The 24,260-nt window shown below is 41.0% G+C and overlaps 1 protein-coding gene across 1 annotated transcript in view; it reads left to right on the top strand.

Moving 5' to 3' along the window:
* Positions 1-2,455: 2,455 nt before the first annotated feature.
* LOC137374398 (calcium uniporter regulatory subunit MCUb, mitochondrial-like) overlaps positions 2,456-24,260 on the top strand; it is a 119,664-nt gene continuing 97,859 nt past the window's right edge. The window contains exon 1 of the mRNA XM_068040450.1: positions 2,456-2,876. Within this exon, the coding sequence (XP_067896551.1) occupies positions 2,796-2,876 (81 nt within the window). The 5' untranslated portion in view covers positions 2,456-2,795. The remainder of the gene's footprint in view (positions 2,877-24,260) is intronic.

Here is a 24,260-nt window from a genome sequence, read left to right on the forward strand (position 1 = left end):
CGATGTCTCAATTCATTCCATCTTCGCTGCCTCCGGAGAATCCTTGGCATCAGGTGGCAGGACCGTATCGCCAACACAGAAGTCCTTGAGGCATCCAACATCCCCAGCTTATACACCCTACTGAGTCAGCGGCGCTTGAGATGGCTTGGCCATGTGAGCCGCATGGAAAATGGCAGGATCCCCAAGGACACATTGTACAGCGAGCTCGCCACTGGTATCAGACCCACCGGCCGTCCATGTCTCCACTTTAAAGACGTCTGCAAACGCGACATGAAGTCCTGTGACATTGATCACAAGTCGTGGGAGTCAGTTGCCAGTGATCGCCAGAGCTGGCGGACAGCCATAAAGGCGGGGCTAAAGTGTGGCGAGTCGAAAAGACTTAGCAGTTGGCAGGAAAAAAGACAGAAGCGCAAGGGCAGAGCCAACTGCGAAACAGCCCTGACAACCAATTTTATCTGCAGCACCTGTGGAAGAGTCTGTCACTCTAGTATTGGCCTTTATAGCCACTCCAAGCGCTGCTCCACAAACCACTGACCACCTGCAGGCGCTTACCCATTGTCTCCCGTGACAAGAAGGCCAAAGAAGAAGAAGTATTATACAAGAGACCTGGTTCTTTTAATTTTTTTGTAATTGGTGTTAGATTTAGATCCCAACAATAGAGTTTCCAATTGCTATGATCCGCGAGAACAATTAATATGATGCCAAACGCAGGACCCCAATTTAAATGTTATGAGTAGTTACTATGATTCCAAATGTGGGCCCTCCAAATTAGTCTGATTCTGATCCCAGACGTGAGCCACCAAATTAAATATGATTCAACTGCGAGCGAGCCCCCAGATAAGATATGATTCAAATCCAGAAACCCAATTCATGCGAGAGGTCCCGGGTTCAAATCCTAGACGAGCCCCCAATTAATATATTACGACTGACCCCTCCAGTCAAAGCCCCCAATCAAAATATCTGATTCTGATTGTGGTGGGAGAAATGCACTGTTAATTCAATCCTGTCCCTCCACAGATCGCCTAACATATCATTTTAAACTTTCCAAATTAAAGAAAGACCCAGCCAAATTGTACTATCTATTAACCCCCGAATGAGGCTAACCAAACCAGGTGTCTTTAAATCAACAAATTAACTGTTTAATTAAATAAAATAAATTCTTAAACACTTTTCGGCGCAACATCGAGGGCCGAAGGGCCTATACTGCGCTGTAATGTTCTAATTCTAACTATGAAGATATAAACAACATTTAAAATAGAAAAAATTAGAGTCCTTGCAAATTTATAGTCCAATGTTGCTTGAAGTCCTCACAGCCGTCCGATGGGAAAAAAGGTTCTTCAACAGTAAAACGGTCCATAGTCTAATTCCAGCAGTAAGTGATGCTTTCCTTCTCCAGCGATGGATTTCAACAATTAACAACTTTCAATAGAATCAATCTGACTTTAGAGTTTTTGAGGGATAAAAGATTGTCACAGTCTAACTTCCCTTCCTTGAGTTTAAATGATCATGTTTTGGCTTGAATTTTTTTTTAGAATTTTGAGATAATAATAATTAAACAGACAAAATTCTCTTCCGTCAGTTTAAATGGCAGAGAGCTCTTCCTTGAGGTGGTAACACCAGCTGTCTGTCGGTGTTCTCTGTTAGAACTGACTGTCTTCAACTAAAAAGCCAGTACAAAATTGAATTGTAACAAATGTACTGCTGGATACTCAGTCCAAATGGCTGTGTCCATGGTAACGAGAATGCACCCTTTGAATTGCAGTCTCCAAATGGCTGTATCCAACGGCAACCAAAATGCATTTTCTCTAACTCCTGAGGCTTGCTGGTTCTTAAAGCAGTATAGATCCTTTTCCAGCCTTAAAGACACACCACATATTCTCCGGGAAAAAAAACTACAGGACCATGACAAAAGCTTGTCTTTCATTCTTCAACAGTTCAACAAATATTTAGGATCTTTGCAGCAAGCGATATGAGGATAAAAGCGGGGTTAGATGGAACCTGTGTTTGCCTCCAGGCAGCACCTCACAAGGTAAGGCACTAACAGCTAACAGTTCCCCCATGTCTCTTGAATAGATTATCTGCTGGTCAATACGGCTGAGAAGAGAAAAGGTGACTAAAGTGTCCGCTTAACATGTTTCTTCATGATGTACACAAATTTAAGGTTCCTTTAATATAGAACCAGTGCTCCATGTGTGGGAAAGTTCTTCAGATTTTCCAATGTTTGTTACTACTGGAACACAGTTCATGTGCTGCCACTTTTATTTAGGTGGTAATTTGAATTGATGTAAAAATGTGATCAGATTGATTTTTCATCAGTTTGGAACACCGTTTTAAGGGGGGGGGGGGTACAAAAAATAACTTCCTTGTGTAGGGGTAAATTTGCCTATCTGTAATCGTGTTATGAACATCCTTGTGAAGCGCTCCGCCTGGTGGCAATGAGAAGGGGGAAAGAGAGAGTTTATTGGGAGTCGCGTGGATCGATGGCAGCAGCAGAGGTCGCTCGGCTTCATTTTTAAATTCGATTGACAATTTGGCTCCAACATCTGCCAACCCTGTAGTGTGTTGGCGGACCGATTCATCGTTGTAAAGCAGCAGCGATTCCTACTTGCTCGCCGTTGGGCAGAACCTGTTTCATTCATCAGCCCAGCCGCCAGACAGTGGAGGGAGGGAGGGAAGGAGAAGATGAAAAGGAGCGGGTGCGGTGGGAAGGAGGAGTAACAAGAGAAATCACACCAAGCGAGGCGATATTAACAAGCAAGACCTTCCCTTTGAAAGTATCCAGCAGTGGGAGAATAATGGCTTCGTCTCGGAGAGTCCTGAACGTGTGGCTGCCAGTCAGCAGGCAGCTTCTGCTGGCCAGCCGGAGGTCGCCAGCGGTGAGTACACACACAAAGAGCCCGGAGATAAGTTGAGAGTGTAAACACACACCCATCCAGAGACACCCAGTGAGTCTAGGCTGAGTATACAGACAGCCTGGAGATACTGAGTGCAGAGAGACACAAACACAGGCGTTGACAACTACCGAGTCCAGGCTGAGAGTATAGAAAAACTCCTCTCTCACACACACAGCCCGAAAATACTGAGTATAGAGATACAGACAGACATACTTAGATAACCAGTGAGTATAGAGTCTCTCAGCAGCAGCTCCTGATATAAACCAGCGAATTGGCTCTGGTTTGGGTTGGAGAGAGTTAACAAGCTGCTAACTTCCGAACTGATACTGACTTGCACTCGGGCGCTGCTGGGCTTGTGTGTCTGGGCTGAGTTAAAACAGAATGCATATCCCGACAGACTGGGAGTGAGTTTAAGGCCACCCCGTTTAATCTTTTACATTTCACCCTCTCCAGCACCACGTGCGGCCCCATTCGGGGCTTCACTTGGTGGATTTACAATTGAAAAGGAACTTTTTTTTTTGGAAACAAAAACTTATTTCCTCGGACTGGTTGTTCGAAGTTCTGTGCTGACTGTAGTTTCAGAAGCAAAATGCGACCATTTTTGAGGGAGTCCATCTTTTTACAAGTGAAATGTCTGTCAGGGAAGGGACTTGTTATTGAAAAGAGCCGTCATATTAACCACAAGGCTGAGAAATGGATAACCAGCAGGCATCTTTATCACTTTTATGCACCAAATATATCCTGTGGTATCGAAATCGGCTCATTTCCAATTCCAGGAACTTTATGCCGAAACTTTTGAAGCATATAAATTTACACTGAAGTAGATTAAAATCAGTGCAGTGAACTGTAAAACTGTAAGTGTTTTCTGTAAAATCCCAAATGAGAAATCTTAATGTAACTTGAAGTTGAGGATTTACTTGTAAAATGGATGTCAAGATTTATCCATTCAGTTGACACTGCCTCCTAACCTGCACTTTTAAACTTGTTTCCACACTTGAATCTCATTCAGAAACTTAAAAAAAAGGCTCAACATTAAATCTTGTCAAGACATATAGCGCCATTATTTTTAGTTCTAAATGACTGCTTATTTCCTATTGTAATAAAGAATATATAAACTCCCTTATTTGCCAAATGGAGCTAAACAAACCTTTTCTTCATAAGACCTAAAATTTGACAGAATTATGCTGCAAAACTAACCAGTTGTATTTGTTGTCTGAATGTTTCAAATATGTATCTCAATTTCTGTATCCATAAGCAAACAATCCAAACCGTCCTCTATTGCATTATGTGCTTTTTGTATGTAGGGTGAAATTCTGAGACCTTTCAGCCCAGTTTCTGCTAATTTTAATTCAACTGAAAAATCAAATTAGCTTTGAAATCAAATGATGGAAATATTGCACTTTCTGTATCCAAAGAAGTAAATGCCCTCTCAAATGCCAGTTTTTAACTTGCATAGGAGGAATTCAAAGGCTACATGGAGATGTTTGTAGAACGTTCTTGGATGGCTCATCCTAATTTTCTAACTATATAAAAGAATTCTGCCTCTTTTTGTAATTGCACCCTCTCCTCCAGGCTGAGATCATGAGCATATTGCGATAGGTTGAGCAAGCACGAGCCTGTATCTTATTCTGTTGCTTGCCTGTACGGGTACATGGTGTGCCACTAAGCTGCTGAAAATACCATTTTTGACTTAAAGGATAACTTTTAAAAAAGATTTTTCCATCCTTCCCTTTTGGCTTTCCCTAGAACAGGTACCAGTCTCCATCAATGATCTTTGGAACTGATCCACCTGAAACATCGGTACTGGAGTTAGCTATTCAGAGCCTCAAGCTTGTTCTGCCGTTCAGTTAGGTCATGGTTGACCTGTATCTATTTACTTGCCTTGGTTCTGTAAACCTTAATTACCCCACTTAACAATCTCTCAGTCTCCACTTTGAAATTTTCAATTGACCTAGCCTCAGCAACATTTTGCAGAAGAGAGTTCCAAATTTCCACTACCCTTTGTGTACTGGTGCCTGAATCATCGCTGAACAGCTTAGCTCTAATGTTAAAGTTCTGACCTTTCCCACCAGAGGAAGTAATTTCTCGCTCAGGACAAGCCTGAGCAAAGTGGGTGGCTGTATTTGTGTGGTAGATACAAACTAAACTCGCTGCTGAAAATTAAGTCTTGTCCATTTCAAGTCTAAGTTCCCTTTTAACAGTGTGATGGATGTTAATTACTGCCATACGACCTCTCTGGCATTGAAAATTAACTGTAACGACTGTGGAGTCTCATTTCTTCAGGTATTAATTGTTGATTTTAAAAACACCAAATTTCAGATTAAACATTTTTTTTCACTGTTTGGATTAGGAGAGAGAAAAAAGACAATCTTTCTTTTCCACTCTGTCGCTGTTTTGGTATTAAATTCACCCACTCTAATTACACTTACTTCTCAGTCCTTCATTCTGGTTGGAGATGCACGGTTGTTTTCCCTATTCACTTAAGTCCCAGATGCCCTGTTTCCCTCACTGCAGCATTATCAGTTCATACTTTGAGCAATTTACCGTGCAAAAAATGTAAAAACCTGAACATGAAAGGACAAATCTAATTAATGGCAGACATGGTTAGATGCCTTGTTACAGTACAATCTGAGCCATTGAAGCAGGCACCTTGATTTCTTCACAGCAATATTGCTGAGTACAGTACCTCTCAATGCAGAGCATAGCCAATACTACCTGTCCTGATCCCATCCATATTTCATTACTGGTTGCATTCTATGCTTAGCACACAAGTTCAATAACTATAAATAGGAATAGGGCAGAGAAATCAGAACATGTCTGGCTGTCAGAAACACTCATTTCATAACCTAATTGAGATTTAAGATTTCAGTTCAGAGCAAATCAGTAAACTGTTACCCTCAGGCAACCTGCTGAGTGATTTGAATATTTTACTGACCCTGATTTTGCTGTAACAGGGCATCTAATGTTGTCTGTCATTAGATAGACTTGCCTTTGCACAGTTAGGTTTTTACATTTTTTTGTTAAAATGGTACTTAGACTTGAAATGACAAGACTTAACTTCCTGTGGTAAATTTAGTTCATATCTACCATGCAGACACGGCAAATTCAATGCATTTCAGATGTGAGTCAGACAGGGAGATGCTGTTTTTGCAAAATTAATGGCAGTGCAGCGCAACTTAAACAGCAACTTTTGGGTATTCATGTTTAACCACACATTTGCTCCTCACCTGAAGTTGCTGTATCATTTATGCATAAATAGCGGCAAGCACCATTAGTCTCACCATTATTATGAAAGCAAAATCTGTTCCACTGATTGAGCCCTCCAGTGCCATTCTGTGATGATCTAGGTAGCGACCACAGCAACGTTAATTCTGCAAATCTGATCTCAACATTGGTTTTAATGAAGGGGCAGGGCTGCGCTGTCGTGATTGGCTGTTCAGCCTTTCCAGCAATGGTCTCTGGAGCAGCTTAAACTCACCCCAGTGAGTTATGGGGTGGTGTACATAACGGGATTGATCTATGCCATTATTAGCTGCTACAGATACACATCAATATACAGCAAATTTAGCCCATTGAATTTCTCAAAATTCTGTCATAGTGCATGGTCTGTGTGGTTCTTGAAAGCGAAAGCCATGCCTTTTTGGATTCCGTACTCTGTCCTTGCCTTCTCCAATTTCATTATCTCGCTTCTCTGAAGTAAAACACTATTGCTGTCTGTTAGAGTAGAATAGTTCAGCTGTCAGTACCACTTATTCACAAAGCCACGAGGATGGATGCTTGGCAATGTGGGAAAAGATTAAATTTCTCTTCCTTTTAAGCAAGACTGCAAAAAGAACTGAATTTTAGTAGTTAATGCTGTTTGAATTAGTCAGAATATGAAAAATCTGACTCTAATTTTGCAGCCATTAAGCTACAATAATGAACTTAGCTGCATTTTTAAACAGTGTAATTTACTTTTCATTTATTTGACATGATGTATTAAAGTATTCTGTTATGAGCACAAATTTGAAGATCATCTATCCTTGTGTATGGGGGCGGGCAGGAGAGAGACGGGAAGAATGGCATAGTAAGTACTTAGAACATTAATTTATTTGTTTTTGGAAAATTTTAGATCCAGATTAGAACATTTCATAGTTTTTTTAATGCAATAAACTGCAGCTACTGATTTGCTGTTACTTTTGTGACTGCATTTAATACTAAATATAATTTATATAAATTTGTTAGTGTAACTATATAAAAGACTAATTATATTGCTCCCACCTGAAGTAGCTGTTACATTTCAGGATATTCAAACACCACTTTTATCCTGAAATGACCTGATGATCTGATTCATTTTTTTTTTGCTTTCACCTGAATGAATATGGCCCAGGTCTAATCACTAACCCTAACAGGAATTTATGTAGGATTTCCCCATCAATGTCAGTTAATTGGAGGATAGAAATCATTTTTTTAAACCAGTGAAACTAACTTCATACAAGCAGAAACAACGAATCAAACTTATCTAATTAAATCATTGACAACAGCAAAAGAACTAGACATATATTTTACTTTTATTTTTCTGAGTTTGCATTTTACTGTTCATGGTCCTAAGGAGGTACATCATTTCAAATGTCTAGGCCAGTGAAACTACATGAAAGCTAACTATGATTCTTCCAGCCCAACAAGGAAGGAGGTTTTGAAACAAAAACAAGAAATGCTGGAGTCACTCAGCAGGTCTGGCAGCATCTGTGGAAAGAGAAGCAGAGTTAACGTTTCGGGTCAGTGACCCTTCTTCGGAACTGACAAATATTAGAAAAGTCACAGATTATAAACAAGTGAGGTGGGGGTGGGGCAAGAGATAACAAAGGAGAAGGTGCAGATTGGACCAGGCCACATAGCTGACCAAAAGGTCACGGAGCAAAGGCAAACAATATGTTAATGGTGTGTTGAAAGACAAAGCATTAGTACAGATTAGGTGTGAATACACTGAATATTGAACAGCAGCAAGTGCAAACCTGAAGAAAAACAACCTGAAAAAAACAGTGGGTAAGCAAACTGAACAAACTAAGATGAAATGAAATAAATGCAAAAAAAATTGTAAAAAATGTAAAAAGGAATGTAAAAAAAAAGGAAGAAAAAATAACTAAAAATGAAAGTAAAATGGGGGGGCTGTCATGCTCTGAAATTATTGAACTCGATGTTCAGTCCGGCAGGCTGTAGTGTGCCTAATCGGTAGATGAGATGCTGTTCCTCGAGCTTGCGTTGATGTTCACTGGAACACTGCAGCAATCCCAGGACAGAGATGAGAGCAGGGGGGAGTGTTGAAATGGCAAGCAACCGGAAGCTCAGGGTCCTGCTTGCGGACTGAGCGGAGATGTTCCGCAAAGCGGTCACCCAGTCTGCGCTTGGTCTCCCCAATGTAGAGGAGACCACACTGTGAGCAGCGAATACAGTATACTACATTGAAAGAAGTACAAGTAAATCGCTGCTTCACCTGAAAGGAGTGTTTGGGGCCTGGGATAGTGAGGAGAGAGGAGGTAAATGGGCAGGTATTACACCTCCTGCGATTGCAGGCCTGGGATAGTGAGGAGAGAGGAGGTAAATGGGCAGGTATTACACCTCCTGCGATTGCAGGCCTGGGATAGTGAGGAGAGAGGAGGTAAATGGGCAGGTATTACACCTCCTGCGATTGCATTTTGGTCGTCATTTTGACAATTTCCAGTTTCCTGGTCCCAACCGCCTCCTCTTCACTATGGACGTCCAATCGCTCTACACCTCCATCCCCCACCAGGATGGTTTGAGGGCTCTCCGCTTCTTCCTGGAACGGAGGCCCAACCAGAAAATTTTAGGGAACAGTGATCATAGGGTTTAGATTAACTATAGAAAAAGACATGGAGCAATCTAGAGTAAAATACTTGATTGGAGGACAGCCAATTTCAATGGGATAAGAACAAATCTGGCCCTGGGAAATTGGAATCAAAGATTGGCAGGCAAAACAGTGGGCTGCCTTTAAAGAGGAGATTGAAATCTGAACCATCTTGGATCAATCCTACGAGGGGAAAAGCTAGAGCCAGAGCTCCCTGGATGATGATCTAGAGGGTGAGATGAAGCAGTGAAAATAAATGACATATGATGTAACCAAGTTGATGATGCAAGTGAGAATCAGTCTGAATATAGAAAGTTTGGGATCTGCCTACTCAGTACACCAGAGATATGTAAATGACTTCACCAAAATGGCATCTGGTGTGTTCCTCGCTAGTTCCAGGGATGAGGAGCTACGTTACATGGATAGATTAGAGAAGCTGGAGTTGTTTTCTTTTAGAGCAAAGGAGGTTGAGTGGAGTAAAAACTGAAAGTGCTGTGAGTACTCAGCAGCTCAGGCAGCATCTGTGGAGAGTGCAGTCAGTCCGAAAGCATAACCCCGAGCTTCCGGTCGCTTGCCATTTCAACAACGCCCTCCTGCCTCCCCACCCCACCTCTCATGCCAACATTTCTGTCCTTGGCCTGCACCAGTGTTCCAGTGAACATTAGCGCAAGCTCGAGGAGCAGCACCTGACCTTTGAATTAGGCACTCTTCATCCTTGCGGACTGAATATTGAGTTCAATAACTTTAGAGCATGACTGGCCTTTTTTTCAAAATATTTTTTCTTTTATAACCAGGTGCCTGTTTTCATGCAGACAGAGCTGCTCGTTATTCTGTTATTAACACTCTCCCTGGACTAATGCTTTGTCTTTCACCACAAGCATGAATACATTCTTTGTCTTTGTCCCAGGACAACTTTGTTATTTACTGTCTCCAACCCTCTGCCCTATCACACGCCTTCCCTTTTGTTCTCTTCCCCACCAACCATCGCCCCCTTCGCTTCCTTAAAACCTAATTCTTTTCTAACCTTTGCCGGTTCTGATGAACGGTCACAGACCTGAAACATTAACTCTGCTTCTCTCTCCACAGATGCTGCTGAGTATTTCCAGCAATTTCTATTTTTATTTCAGATTTCCAGCATCTGCAGTATCTTGCTTTTATTTAAGGTTGAGTGGAGATTTGGTAGAGTTGCTCAAAATCATGAGGGGGCTGGGCAGGGAGATAGGGAGAAACTGAAACTATTCCCATTGGCCGAAGGGTCTAGCACCAGAGGACATCAATTTAAGGTGAACGGCAAAAGAACCAAAAGTGACATGGGGAAAACTTTGTGCAGCGAGTGGTTATGAGGGTAGTGAAAGCATCACTTTCAAAAGGAATTTAATAAGTACTTGAAGGGGAAAAATTTGCAAGTCTTTGGGGAAAGGGCAGGGGAGTTGCACTAGCTGGGTTGCTCTTGCAGAGAGCTGGCATATACTTCTGGGCCAAATGGCCTCCTTCTGTGCTATAACCAGATTCTATGATTCTATATGATTTTAAGCATAGATTAATGTAGAATTCCTGAAGTTGTGGTTTTTCATTCACTGCTCCACCACAGCTTGTACTGTAGACTCCATCACCTCATCTGGAGCTAGCAATCAGTGAAATCAATTGATCTGGCGCAAAGTTACTATTTCCACTGTCACTGCTGTTAGAAACCCCACAAAAAGCTAAGCCTTGCCCAATAGGATGTAACTGAGTTTTTAATGGCAATCTGAATAATATCTACTGCTGAACAACTGTTCTGACCTAAAAAAAAACTTGATTATTAGTGCCTTTTATTTCCTGGTTGGCTGCCTCCAAGAATTCTTTCATGTGATGAGGGTCAGCCGTAGCTCAGTTGGTAGGTAGCACTTTCGCCTTTGAGTCAGAAGGTTGTTGGTTCAAGATCACTCCAAGACTTGAACACAAAATCTAGGCTGACATTCCAGTGCAGTACTGAGGGAGTGCTGCACTGTTGTACTTACTGTCTTTTGGATGAGACATTAAATCAAAGTCCAGTCTACCTTCACAGGAGGAGGTAAAAGATACCATTGCACTGTTTTGAAGAGGAGGGAGTTATCCCTGGTGTTTCGGCCAATATTTATCCCTCAGTCAACGCCACAAAAACAGATTATCTGATCGTTATTTGCTGTTTGTGTGAGCTTCCTGTGCACAAATTGGCTGCCACATTTCCTGCAGGACAATAGTGACTACACTTCAAAAGTAGTTCAGTGGGTGTTAAGCTTTGCAATGTCCTGTGGGCATGAGAGGCATTCTATAAACGCATGTTTTTCTGGCTGACTGCATACACAGCTTGATCACTGCAGCTCAACACTGGAAATTCCCATTAAGCTATGCAACAGTCAATTGTATGTCGAGAGAATTAAAGTTCTCAGCACAGAGATTGCCAGATCTCTCAGCAAGACTTTCTTTGAAGTCAGTAGTGAGCCCCCTAGTTATGTCACTGATTGCAAAATTTGGGCCATTGTGTGTGGCATGTTGACAGAATAGTGCAGCATTCATTATTAGTGTTTGTTTATTCACTTGTCTTGTACACACAAGAACATATGGGTGGCACAGCGACACCGTGGTTAGCACCGCAGCCCCACAGCTCTAGGGACCCGGGTTCGATTCTGGGTACTGCCTGTGCGGAGTTTGCAAGTTCTCCCTGTGACCGCGTTGGTTTTCGCCGGGTGCTCCAGTTTCCTCCCACAGCCAAAGACTTGCAGGTTGATAGGTAAATTGGCCATTGTAAATTACCCCTTGTGTAGGTAGGTGGTAGGGATTATGGGATTACTGCAGGGTTAGTATAAATGGGTGCTTGTTGGTCAGCACAGACTCGGTGGGCCGAAGGTTTCAGTGCTGTATCTCTAAATAAATATATAAACTTTAAATGCCGAATGTGCTTTGATCCCTCCTGCATTACTGTTTTGAAAGACTGGTGTCTCGAGATGATACTAGTTTGTAAAACCTGTATAATTCAGCTAGGCTTTCACATTACATCGCAGTCGTCTGACTAGTGATTACAGTTGAAAACGACTGGCTTGTACTGCAATGTTCTTTGAATATTTAAATGGGGATTACTTGGGAAGGAATCTAGCCATAATAAGGGGTTATAATGTTAAAAAGGTATTTTCCTATACGTTGGGGATTAAAAAATTAAAAGTGGGTTCATCTGCCTGAAAGGTTAAAAGGGATTCATAGACATGTCTCGACATGCCCCTGTGTTGAAGGGCTTGCCTCGTCTTAGAGCATAGAGGCAGCTTCTGATGAGAAGGATTTACTCTTTTTAAAAAAAAAAAGGCGAAGCTCATCACACAGTAAAACATTGATAACACATTTTGCAACCAATCGCGTAAGCTACCACAGTGTAATAATAGGATCTTATGCGGACATCCCTAAACAGCAGTCGACTGATATTTTGACAAAAATGACCAGACGCAATAAACTGAATCTTGCAGCACAGTTAGGTGACTAAGGGAAATGACCACCGTGAGAGGCTCCCACCTTGCTGTTGGCCTAGCCTTTCTTCGAAATCAAAGAAGTTGGATCTTGACCAGAAATGAATAGTTATACAGCCTAATTTGGGAAATAAAAGGGGACAACCCGATTTGCAAGAGAGGTAACACCCCCACATGTTACAAAAAAAAACACTGGTTATGCAGCTTAAAAATAGTCTAAATATTGGAAGCACATAGTGGATCTTTAGAATCGTTGGATTCATTCCAGCCTTTCTCACGGTAAAGTGGCGCAGTGGTTAGCACCACAGCCTCACAGCTCCAGCGACCCGGGTTCAATTCTGGGTACTGCCTGTGTGGAGTTTGCAAGTTCTCCCTGTGTCTGCGTGGGTTTCCTCCGGGTACTCCGGTTTCCTCCCACATGCCAAAGGCTTGCAGGTTGATAGGTTAATTGGCCATTAGCAATTGCCCCTAGTATAGTTAGGTGGTAGGGAAATATAGGGACAGGTGGGGATGTGGTAGGAATATGGGATTAGTGTAGGATTAGTACAAATGGGTGGTTGATGGTCGGCGCAGACTCGGTGGGCCGAAGGGCCTGTTTCAGTGCTGTATCTCTAAACTAAACTAAACTAAACTCTAAAAGGTACAAGCTACCTGGTACAGCGAGGATAGTTTTTCCCCTTAATTGGGATAAAGGTATCTCACTGAACTCTGTAGCTTTCTACTCAGGGAATTTAGGTAAATGCTGCTTTATATATTGATGGGTATCTTAAATATTTTACTGTAACATTGTTTAGACTTATAACTGATTTTCTACTTGGAATAAGATTATATTTTCTTTTCCTAGAACTATTTATGTTACGATTATTTTACTCATCAAAGTATGAATTGCATGCTCGATTCTTTAATAAACTTTTTTTATATAATTTAGAAAATGTATTGTCTCGTATTCTTCTGTATCTCAACTCGAGAACTCTTCTCTGTACTCTCTGTTTAGTGGAGAGGTACATTATTGAGGAGAGATACCTGGGCTCTCATAATATCTGGGTTGTTATAGTCCGGGTAAAACTTGTTAAAAAGGCTATCTGGAGGATGGTAATATCCTCCACTGGTTCCACTGGCAGATGATGAAAGTTGAGTTCAATTAATCTGGGAATTAAAAAGCTAGTTTAATGGTGACCATGAAACCATTGTTGATTGTTGTAAAAACCTATCTGGTTCACTAATGTCCTTTTAAGGAAGGAAATCAGCTGTCTTTACCTGGTCTGGCCTACATGTAACTCCAGACCCACAGCAATGTGGTTGACTCTTAAAATGCCCTCTGAAATGGCCTAGCAAGCCACTCGATTCAAGGGCAAATAGGGATGGGCAATAAATGCTGGTCTAGCCAGCAATGCCCACATCCCACAAAAGAACAAAAAAAAACACTGTCTGCCATCCTCCAGTCTGAAAAACAACCATTTACCATGACTCGCAGTTTTCTGTCAATAAGTCAATTGTTTTATCCAAGCTGACACTGACCCTCCTTTTTCATGAGCCTCAATTTTGTTAACCCGCTTTTTAGGTGGCGCTTTGAATTTTAAGAAAGACTTTGACATATAGACAACACCCATTGCATTCCCTTCATCACCCTCTTTTTTTTTAATCAAAAAAAAATCGAATAGATTTATCAAACATGATCTTTTACAATTCTGTGCTGGATGCTGGATCTCCTTAATTATCTCAAAACTTTCCAAGTGCCTGTTAATTTTTTCCCCCTGACTATTGTTCCTAAAACATTTCCCACCACTGATGTTAAACCGACCAGCTTATAGTTACCAGGAATGTCTTTACAGACCATCTTGAACAAGGGTGTCACATTTGCCACTCTCCAGTCCTCTGGCATCTCCCCAACCCCCTATTTTCCCCCCCAATATCCAGGGAAGATTGGAAGATTATGGCAAGCCCTTCCGCTATCTCCAACCCCACTTCCCTTAACATGGGATGCAAGCCATCCAGACCAGGTGACTTAGCTACACTAAGCATAACCAGCCTTTCCAGTACACTCTATCAATTTCCACCTCCTCCATTACCTCTACCATCTCCACTTCTACCGATTGTTTTGTCAACATCCTCTTCCTTAGTAAACATGCTACAAAGTACTCATTAAGTATTCTAGCCTTGCCTTGCCCTGCCCTGCACCTCCATGCATATATCACCCCTTTGTCCCTTATAGGCCTCCCCCCACCTCTTACTTCCCACTTACTATTTATATGCCGGTAGAAGATTTCTGGGATCCCATTTATGTTCATGCCATTATAGTTGTTATTTCTCTTTGCAAGTCTTAGTTTCCTCTTCACCTCCCCTCTCAACTTATTGTACTTGGTCTGGTTCTCGCTTGAAAAATTCACTTGACATGTATCATACACCCTCGATTCGATTTTTGTTTTATAGTATTTTCTATCTTCCCTCGGCATCCAAGGAGCCCTGGCTTTGGTTCCCCTGTCTTTCCCCCTTGTTGAAATCTACCTAGTCTGTACCTGAAACATCTCCTCCTTAAAGAGCACTCTATGTTCCATTATAGTTTTTCCTGTCAGTCTTTAGTTCCATTTTATCCTGGCTTGGTCCTCTCTGATCCCATTTAAGTTGGCCGCCTTCCAATTTAGAAGTTCGACTTTACGTTGTTCCTTGGCCTGCTTGATTGCTAATCTTAAACCTTATGACGTAATGATCACTCTTACCCAAGTGTTCCCCCGCAGACACTTTGTCCACTTGGCCCACCTCGTTTCCCAGCAGCAGATCCAGCAATGCCTCCTTCCTAGTTGGACTGAGAGCATACTGGTTGAGGAAATTCTCCTATACACTTTTCAGAAATTCCTCCCCCTTCTTACCCTTTAACATTATCCCAATCAATATTTGGGTAATTAACGTTCCCCATTATAATCACACTATAGTTTTAAAAGAATTCCATAGTAGGATATTCATAAGTATGCTTGTATAAGTCCTGTATTACCAGTACTTATTCTTTAAATATAGCTAGGGCAAATATTAAGGGGTTGTGTTGTGTGCAACATCTTTATAACTAGTTTTGTTTTTATCTGCTCCTTTTGCCACCTGTTTTAATTTGCATGGAATTACAGACAATCTAGATCTTGTTCAGTCATAGCTGTAAATAATGTAGAGGTTACATCCATCCGGTTTTGCTAATTCTGTGCACAGATGGACCTGTGGATTAATTTGATTGAAGTATACACAAATGGTTTGCAGATGTTGAATAAACATTTGATATTAAAACTCGAGAAATTGGGAGCTGCAGGCAGCTGTTAAGTGACCTTAATATCTATCTTTCCACTTGTGTCAGTCATTGGAAGTTTTGATATTATTACAAACACATTGGGAAGGCCAAGCATGGAATCCTCATGAACATGTTCTACTTTCAAAAGAAAGGCTAAAGTGAAGTTATAAACTGCAAAAGGAAATAAGCACAAAGATATCATTGGATATCTTGGGTGGATCTTAGTGAAGATGCCTACTGGAATCTGCTTTAGATTTAACTGAGGTCTAAAGAACTTTGCTGCATTTGCAAATGTAAATGTGTGAAAATCTTCTGACAAACAGTAAGTTTTGGTCAGTTTGTACTAATTTATGGGCAGTTTTGTACTGTGGACCTATATCCACTAGAAAGTGGAATGAGATTGACTAAACTCATTATCACATTGGACCACAACTAAGGCTAGCAGAAGAGAATTTCATGTTAACACTTGGACTGGATTCAGATGCTATCCCAGAGGTGAAAAAACAATGCTGTAACCTATTGTTTGTTTTTCTTCTTTCTCTCCCATATTGTATTGAAAGTTTTCAGTGTTGTTACAGACCGGTGGAAAAGGGTGTGGATGGTTCTCACTGTTCACCTCTCAACTGACTGCAGTTGTGTTTTGTTAAAAATGATGAGTTAGTCCCTGAGTGTTTTTTTTAGAATCAGATAAACAGACAAATGACAGGTTTCCTCATAGGTTTTTAAAAAAGCTATTTTTACACAATTCCCAAAATGGTCGCAACCTCACCCATGCACACGTTCACTCACACATGCACACACAAGAATAATAAATAGAGAGAAAAAGGGTAAGTGGTTTAAAGTTCAAAGTGAGATAGGTGTTCGTGGTTGATGGTAAACCTGTTAAATTTTCTCAGGAGGACAGTCTGTTTTAAAGGTGCAGGCCTGGGTGTTTGTAGTCTTGAACTTGTTGAGGTGTTAAAACTTCAGACTGGAGGTCGTGGTCAACAAGTTGAAGTGTAGAATTAACAGCAGGGCTTCTTCCTTGCTTGGCTGGATCTCTTTCACAGTCCCTGGTTGGACTGCTTTCTGAAGGTGTTGGCTTGATCTCCCCCCTCTCCAGAGGGCTACCTTTTTAAGGTAAAAATTCATCACCTTAGAGTTTCTGTTAGACACATGGCTCACTCCCCTGGTGTGACCACACAATGGACCAGGGTGTGAAGACCATGGCTAGCGATTGATGTCTGATTGGGGACTCTTCTGGTAACGAGGTGCTATTTCACACCTATTCAGTTTTGGTTTGTGCTGTGAGTCCGTCGATCTCCAGAATCCTTTGTTAGTTCGTTAATGTTGATAGGAGTCATTAATACAATAGTGCTGTTTTCAGTTTGAAAGGGGTTCTCCCAAGAACTATTTCTGATGAGGTTAACAAGATCCATTCTTGTAGACAGGTTTGTTGATTTCCAGTACAGGAAGGGTCGCGTGACCACTACTCCATTTTGACTCTGGTACAAGTGGCCGTGTTCTTGTGGTTTGGTTTAACAGTTGATTTTTTAAAAAAAATTCATAATTCATCCATTTCATTGTTTTATTTCATCACGGCACCTTCCATGCATGACAATATGGACAGAGAGAAACCTACAGATTCAGCGCAAAATCTAACCTATTCAACTACTAAATCACAAATCTAAGACCAGGTTTCCGTCTCAGAAAAGGCTTCTGTGCAGAAATTGAAACTGAGCAGTTAGAACTTTTTTTTTGAAAATAAAATCTCTTTTTGATGCAGGACAGCTTTCTTTTATTTCGTTGAGAATTCTTAAGAGCACTATTATTGTTCAAAAGCTTTGGAAAATTAATGCGAAGCTTTTGTGGTGTTTGCATGTAACATCACAACTAAAACGTGCAATGGCCTCTCTAGTGAATGATGGTGCTTCTGCTTCTGTAAGGTAGCAATCATTGACATTTGAAGACCTGTGAGGAATAGTTTACATACCTAGAGGAAATTTCACTGCCAGCACCTGTTTTATTAAAAAAAAATTAAACTGGCACAAAGTTTGCTTTTTTTTTTAAACTGAAATTGTTGCTGAATGTTAGCCTTGTTTGAAGTGAACGCAAGGCATGAAGTGCAAGAACAGAAAGAATCAAGGCCTTAAAAGTCACTCATCAGGGCCAAGCTCTGAAACTTACTTTCATCACCATTCTAGCATTGTTTTTCTGATTTGAGTCCCCTCAGCATTTGGACCATGCTGTACCTTGCTTGTAAATGGACTGTGAATATTCTTTCACCAATTCCTATAATGGTCTCATTCATAAGTGTTCTGATGAAAGATCACAGACCTGAAACATTAACTCTGTTTCTCTTTCCACAGATGCTGAGTATTTCCAGCATCTGCAGTATTTCTCTTTTATTAACTTGTATTACTGTTGCTTTTCCCCTCAATGGCCTTTATCACTCGCATCTTAGTTATGACAACAGTTTCGCTCCTCCTTCTCTGGGCATTTTAATTAGCATTCACATTTACATTTTTTAGGCCATTTCGCCACCGCTGCTGCATTGAAGAAAGCAAAATGCCCATACTGCCTGTCCCATTTCAGTTCCTTCAATTTATTGGTCTACAAGCTGTACCATGTAGTTTGTGTAGGAAGTCTTCAGACCACTGGGCGGCACAGTGGCTAGCACTGCAGCCTCACAGCTCCAGCGACCCGGGTTCAATTCCGGGTACTACCTGTGTGGAGTTTGCAAGTTCTCCCTGTGTCTGCGTGGGTTTCCTCTGGGTGCTCCGGTTTCTTCCCACATGCCAAAGACTTGCAGGTTGATAGGTAAATTGGCCATTAGCAATTGCCCCTAGTATAGGTAGTTGGTAGGGAAAAATATAGGGACAGGTGGGGATGAGGTAGGAATATGAAATTACTGTAGGATTAGTATAAAATGGGTGGTTGATGGTCGGTGGGCCGAAGGGCCTGTTTCAGTACTGTATCTCTAAACTAAAACTAAACTAGGATTGCCCAGTGAAATCTCTGGAGAATAGCATCGGACTGCACTCCAGTTTCAGGCAAGAGCTTTCTGCCCCAGTGTTATACATCCCTGAAAAAAGCACATGTACAAATGGAGTGTGAACTTTGTGATGTAAGTGTCTAATGCTATGTCCCATCCTTTCCCTTTCCCCTTTCCTCTTCCTTTCCTTGTGTGTTAGCTGTGGCTCAGTTGTTGGCATTCTCAGAGTCAAAAGGTTGTGGGTTCAAGTCCCATTCCAGGGCTTGAGCACAAAAAACCGAGGGTGATCCTCCAGTCCAGCTGCACTGTCAGAACTGCTGCCTTTCAAATGAGATGTTAAACAGATGCCCTGTCAACCCTCAAGTGGGCATAATGGATTCCATGATGCAATTTTGAAGATGAGCAGTGAACCTATCCCTGTGTCCTGCCCCATATTTATCCTCAATCAACATTACAAAAACAGATTATCTGGTTACTATCACATTGCTGCATGTGGGAGCTTGCTGTGTGCAAATTAACTGCTACGTTTCCTACATTATAACAGTGACTAGACTTCCAAAGTACTTCATTGGCTGTAAAATGTTTTGGGACATCCTGTGGTCATGAAAAGCACAATATAAATGCAAGTCTTTTTCTCCCTAATGTCTGGGGGGGGGAGGTGGGGGGGTGGGGAGAGGAGAATCATTTCCCTGCAGTCCTGCACTATGTGAGGTATTGTTCAGCTGTTCTCACATTCTTCCATCTCTGTTCACACAGTGCTACAGAGTGGACCTTGATGTGTCTCAACTGACTACAGATACTGGCTTTACAGTAGATATGAGAAATATATAGCATCCACTTCTGTTGCTCTTGCATTTCAGACCTATTTCCTGTTTAAATGTTTGAGGAAAATTTCAGCATTATTCTTGAACAAGATGCTTCTCTGCTCTGTAGCTCATGTTTCTAACGGGTGACATGCTAATTATGTTTAAACAATGCTCATACAAGCAGTACAAATAAATGGCTTAACAAAATTAATGACGTGTGAGCTCCTTAAATGTACTTTTTCATCCCAAGAACTTTACAAATAAAGATCATTTTTAGAAAGGGTGAATATTTAGATAACAAGAGTAAGGGGAATGGTGATAGGTTTGTATCTGCAGTTCCACTTCTTGCACCACCCCCCACCCGCCAAATCGAGAGCACGCCTGGGAAGGAAATAACGCGTAGTGACCAAGAAAGAACTATACATGGGGAATTTTGACTTTTAACAATTTGTTTAAACAAAGAAGTGTTGGAGAAAAGCTGAGAAGTACAATGCAGGACAGCAGCAAGAGTAAAATGCAGGAGAAAAGAATAAGTGGATCAATAAGTAGTGATTAGATGCTAAGTGTGGATTTTAAAAATCTGTAGGTTGTATGAGGAAGGGAAGACTCAGTGTAATAAGGGATTCTTAGTTTCAGGATGACGGAAAAAAATTACCATCAGATGCAATGTGTCTTGATTGCATTGCAGAAGGAATAACATATTAAATGCTTCGGATAACAGTGGTATAGTCAAATTGCCTATAAAAATAGTAAGATTGTTTCGCATATGTATTATCATAATGTCTGAGATGCACTAGTGTCTCACTGAGCTGTTAACCTGTACTGGTAGCATGTAAGGGCTAATTGATTGTTTCAAAATAAAACTTGTGCACCACTGCTATTTAACCTGTGTTAATGTATCTAGACTTCCCTCCTCTCAAATTTAATGTAAGAATTGATTAATTGGTCAGTTACATAATTTTTCATGTCAGTCCAGGATAAGAACTCATGTCGGCAGGATTGCTCTCAGTTTTGTTTTCGGTTGGACTGGCCATTTTTTTTCTGTCATGTCCTGAAACTGGTAAAATGAAAATTGGATACCAAAAGCCTTGTTTTTGAAAGAGGCGTTTTTTGGATTTTTCTTTTACTACTTCTGTGTCTTATATGGAGACATTGGTTTAAGGATTTCCCAAGAATTTCTATAAACAAAGTAAATCTGAGTTCAAGTCATGATCCCACCTCTTCTGTCCTTATCCTGCTCCTGTCCTTATCCTGCTTCCTGGTTTGGATTTGTTAAAAGGTGGCAACCTAATGTGTTGGTTTGGTTTTCAGATATTCTCTGCTTATGTTGTAGAGGCCATTGTGTAATGTTTGAGTGTGTCTTATGTTGGTCGTAATGTCCCCTCATTTTTGTTGTGTGCGGCCTATTCATTGAAATGTGCACGAACTTTTAAATTTTTTGCGTGGCCGCACACAAAGGCTAACTTAAAGGGACAACTAGTGCTCAGCCTGCAAGGGACCTTCTTGGTTGCTGTGCCACTTAGACAGCACATCGGTTGGGTGCTTGAAGAACATGGAGAGTGAGTGATGAATTGGACAGCCCTAAACAGCTAAAGTTCCAGTTGGTGGGATGTCACTTGAGTAAAAATTGACAGTCTGACTATAGTTGAAAAAACTAGCTTGCTTTGTAAATCACTTGCAGGACAATGACTTTCAAAGCATTTCCACGTACAGTGATGCACAACAACACAAGAAATAGGAGCAGAAGTAGACCATATGGCCCATCAAGCCTGCTCTGCCATTCAATACAATCATGGCTGATCTTGGGCTTCAATTCCACTTTCCTGCCCGATCCCCATATCCATTGATTCCCTGCGAGACCAAAAATCTATCGATCCCAGCCTTAAATGTATTCATTGATGGAGGATCCACAACCCTCTGGGGTAGAGAATTCCAAAGATTCACAACCCTTTCAGTGAAGTCATTTCTCCACATCTCAGTCCTGAATGATTGACTCCTGCGACTGTGTCCCTGTGTTCTAGATTTCCTGACCAGTGAGAAAAGCTTCTACCCTATCAAGCCCTTTCAGAATCTTGTATGTCTCAATGAGATCGCCTCTCATTCTTCTGAACTTCAGAGAATAAGGCCCAATTTACTCAGCCTCTCATCATAGGGCAACCCCCCTCCCCCTCATCCCAGAGACCAATTTAGTAAATCTTTGCTGCACTGCCTCCATTGCAAGTATATGCTTTCTTAAATGTGGAGATCAAAACTGTACACACTATTCCAGGTGTGGTCTCATCAAAGCCCTGTACAATTTTAGTAAGACTTCCTTATTCCTGTACTCCAATCCCCTTGCAATAAAGGCCAACATGTCATTTGCCTTCCTAATAGCCTGCTGCACTTGCATGTTAACTTTGTGCGTTTCTGGTACAAGTACCCCCAAGTCTCTCTGAACATCAACATTTACCAGTTCCAAACCTTTTTTTAAAAAAAAATTCTGCTTTTCTATTTTTACGACCAAAGTGAACAACTTCATGCTTCCCTACATTGTACTCCCATTTGCCACCTTGTTGCCCACTCACTTAACCTGTCTATATCTCTTTGCGGCCTCTCTACATCCTCCCCGCAGCTTACCTTTCCACCGAGTTTTGTCTCTTCATCCAAGTCATTTAGCCTTTCACCCTATGCATTTGGCCAACTGAAATTGAAAATACCTTTTTGAGTGGGATATTAATAATTTGTGATGAAATGATTATTGTTGCCATTAAGGAAATCTTGTTGGTACGACCTCTGTTTAAAACTCTAGAATCTGATAGCTGGTCACCAAGATCCCCTTTCTGATTACTCAGAGGATGAAATCAATCTCACTTGATTTGCTGTTGATTGGAATAACCCCCAGCCAGTTAAATACTTAAAACCTCCCTCTAATACTTGCAACAACTAGTACCTCTTTCTCTTTGAGGAAAACGCCCAATAAGCAAGAATAACATGTCTTATCACAATTGGAAGGAATATAATCCATCTGATTGAAGTTGTGTGTTTCTTGTGCACTTGGTGAGATAGACTAAGATGCACAATTCATCCTAACAGCCAGGATCTACTGCAGTTCACAGGATAGAGAGGTGCCAACTACAGCAGAAGAATGTCAGCCTCCACTCCTCCCCCTCTGTGCCACCACCTGCACCCCCCCCCCCCCACCCCCGAAAGGGCACATCAGTACACCATATACCTCTTTTGAGAGGTGATATTAAATATTTTTAGTAATTACCAGGCCTATTTTGGGAATTGAGTCCAAGATACTCATGTAGGCCCCCTCGACTGCCAATTGGCAGTGTAGTACACCAGGTGTACCAGTATTGGTGATGTGTTGGGTCCCAGAGTTTGGGAGTCCCCACTTTGTCCCCTGTTACAGGCCTTGCTTATGGGGAAAACAGAGGCCCCATCCTTTTTAAAAAGCCCATGAAGCCCCCCCATTACAAGAGTCATTGTATCTGGATCCTGACTTAATTTCTGGGACAGTCTCCCTGGAGTTACAGCAGCATACCAGAAGAGCTATGGATTTTCAGATGTTGTGTGATTATTAAGACAATAGTATGCATTAGAATGTTCATCAAAACCTTCACTATGGTAATGGATGTTATTAGCAGAAAATTTGGAACTAATAGCTAATGCAAAGAAATCTCCAATATGGATTTTTTTTATTATTGCTTGAGACTTTTGGCAATGATTTGTTCAATTTAAAATGAGAGTTTAAATACTTTCTGGTCTGATGATTTTTTAAATATAAACTCTGGGGGGAATAATGTTGTCTAGCATCCATGCATTTGTTAGTGAATGACCTGTTTCTGTAGGCTGCAGGAGATATGAGCCATATTAGCATCGATAGCAGTGTAGAAGAGAGGTAATAGTGATTCAAGGGAGATTCCAGCTGCAGTGTACTGAGAGCAGAGTTAGTTTCCTAATCTGCAAATTAAACAGTTTATCATTAAAATAGTTATTTCCTTGCTCCTCCACTCTCCTCCCCTGCGAATGAAGTAATGAGTCAGTTCAGTCATTGTTTTCCAGGGCTTTAGGTATGTCTATATGTATCTGGCTATATTGAATGGGGTGATTGCTGCTGTTGCCTTCAGCTGTGGCATAACTCAACCGAATGTTGAATTGAGTAAATGTCACTTGTCATTTCTATTATTTATAGGCTCACGAAATTACAAAGAAAAAGGAACGTGATATCCCGCAGAAAGCAAACTTGGCCCAAAACTATAGACACAAACCAGATTACCCTCTTTACGTTGTGCATAGCCTTTGTTGTTTGCAAACGCATTATTTGTTCAAAACTATCCTGTTTGTAAAAGAAATTAAATTCCAGTATTGCTATAAATGGACTTGGAGAAGTACAGAAATTCACAAAGTTCTTTATGTTTTGATAATTGTAGTTAAGTGGAAGAAATTTATTTTGATAGTTGTTGAAGACTGGACAATACCTTTGGCAGTGGAGAGTGCTTCATTAGTAAATTGTACAATAAATTCTCAAATGAGTGAACACATTGAAATGAATCAGTGATGTGCTGCACTTAATGTGAGGGAACAACTGCAGCAGGCACTTCTTTTTTCAGTTGTTTGGAATTTTTTCATTTGTTTTACAAAGAAGAAAAATGTCTGATCGGAGCTTTTGAAATCTTAACAGTATGAATAATTACTTGCATTGTGAAAATGGAACTTTTTTCAACCTGAGCTTTTCATATTTGTCCAAGCAAGATCTAAAAAGTCAGATAATTTGTGCAGGTTTAGCCCGGGCTAGATAAGACAGAAATAAACACCACCGTAGAATGACTCGATTTATTTAATTTCCTTTTGAATTTAATGTTGAAATAAGTACAAACAGGGCCTACTGGGTCAATAATGGATAAAGAATACCACACTTAACAATTTATATGTAGAAAAATGTCCTGAGATTTTCATAGATGCAAATAAAAAAAATTGAAACCAAACCAAGGAAGGAGATATTAGGAGAT

This window comes from Heterodontus francisci, chromosome 1 (assembly GCF_036365525.1).
Source record: "Heterodontus francisci isolate sHetFra1 chromosome 1, sHetFra1.hap1, whole genome shotgun sequence".
NCBI lineage: Eukaryota > Metazoa > Chordata > Chondrichthyes > Heterodontiformes > Heterodontidae > Heterodontus > Heterodontus francisci.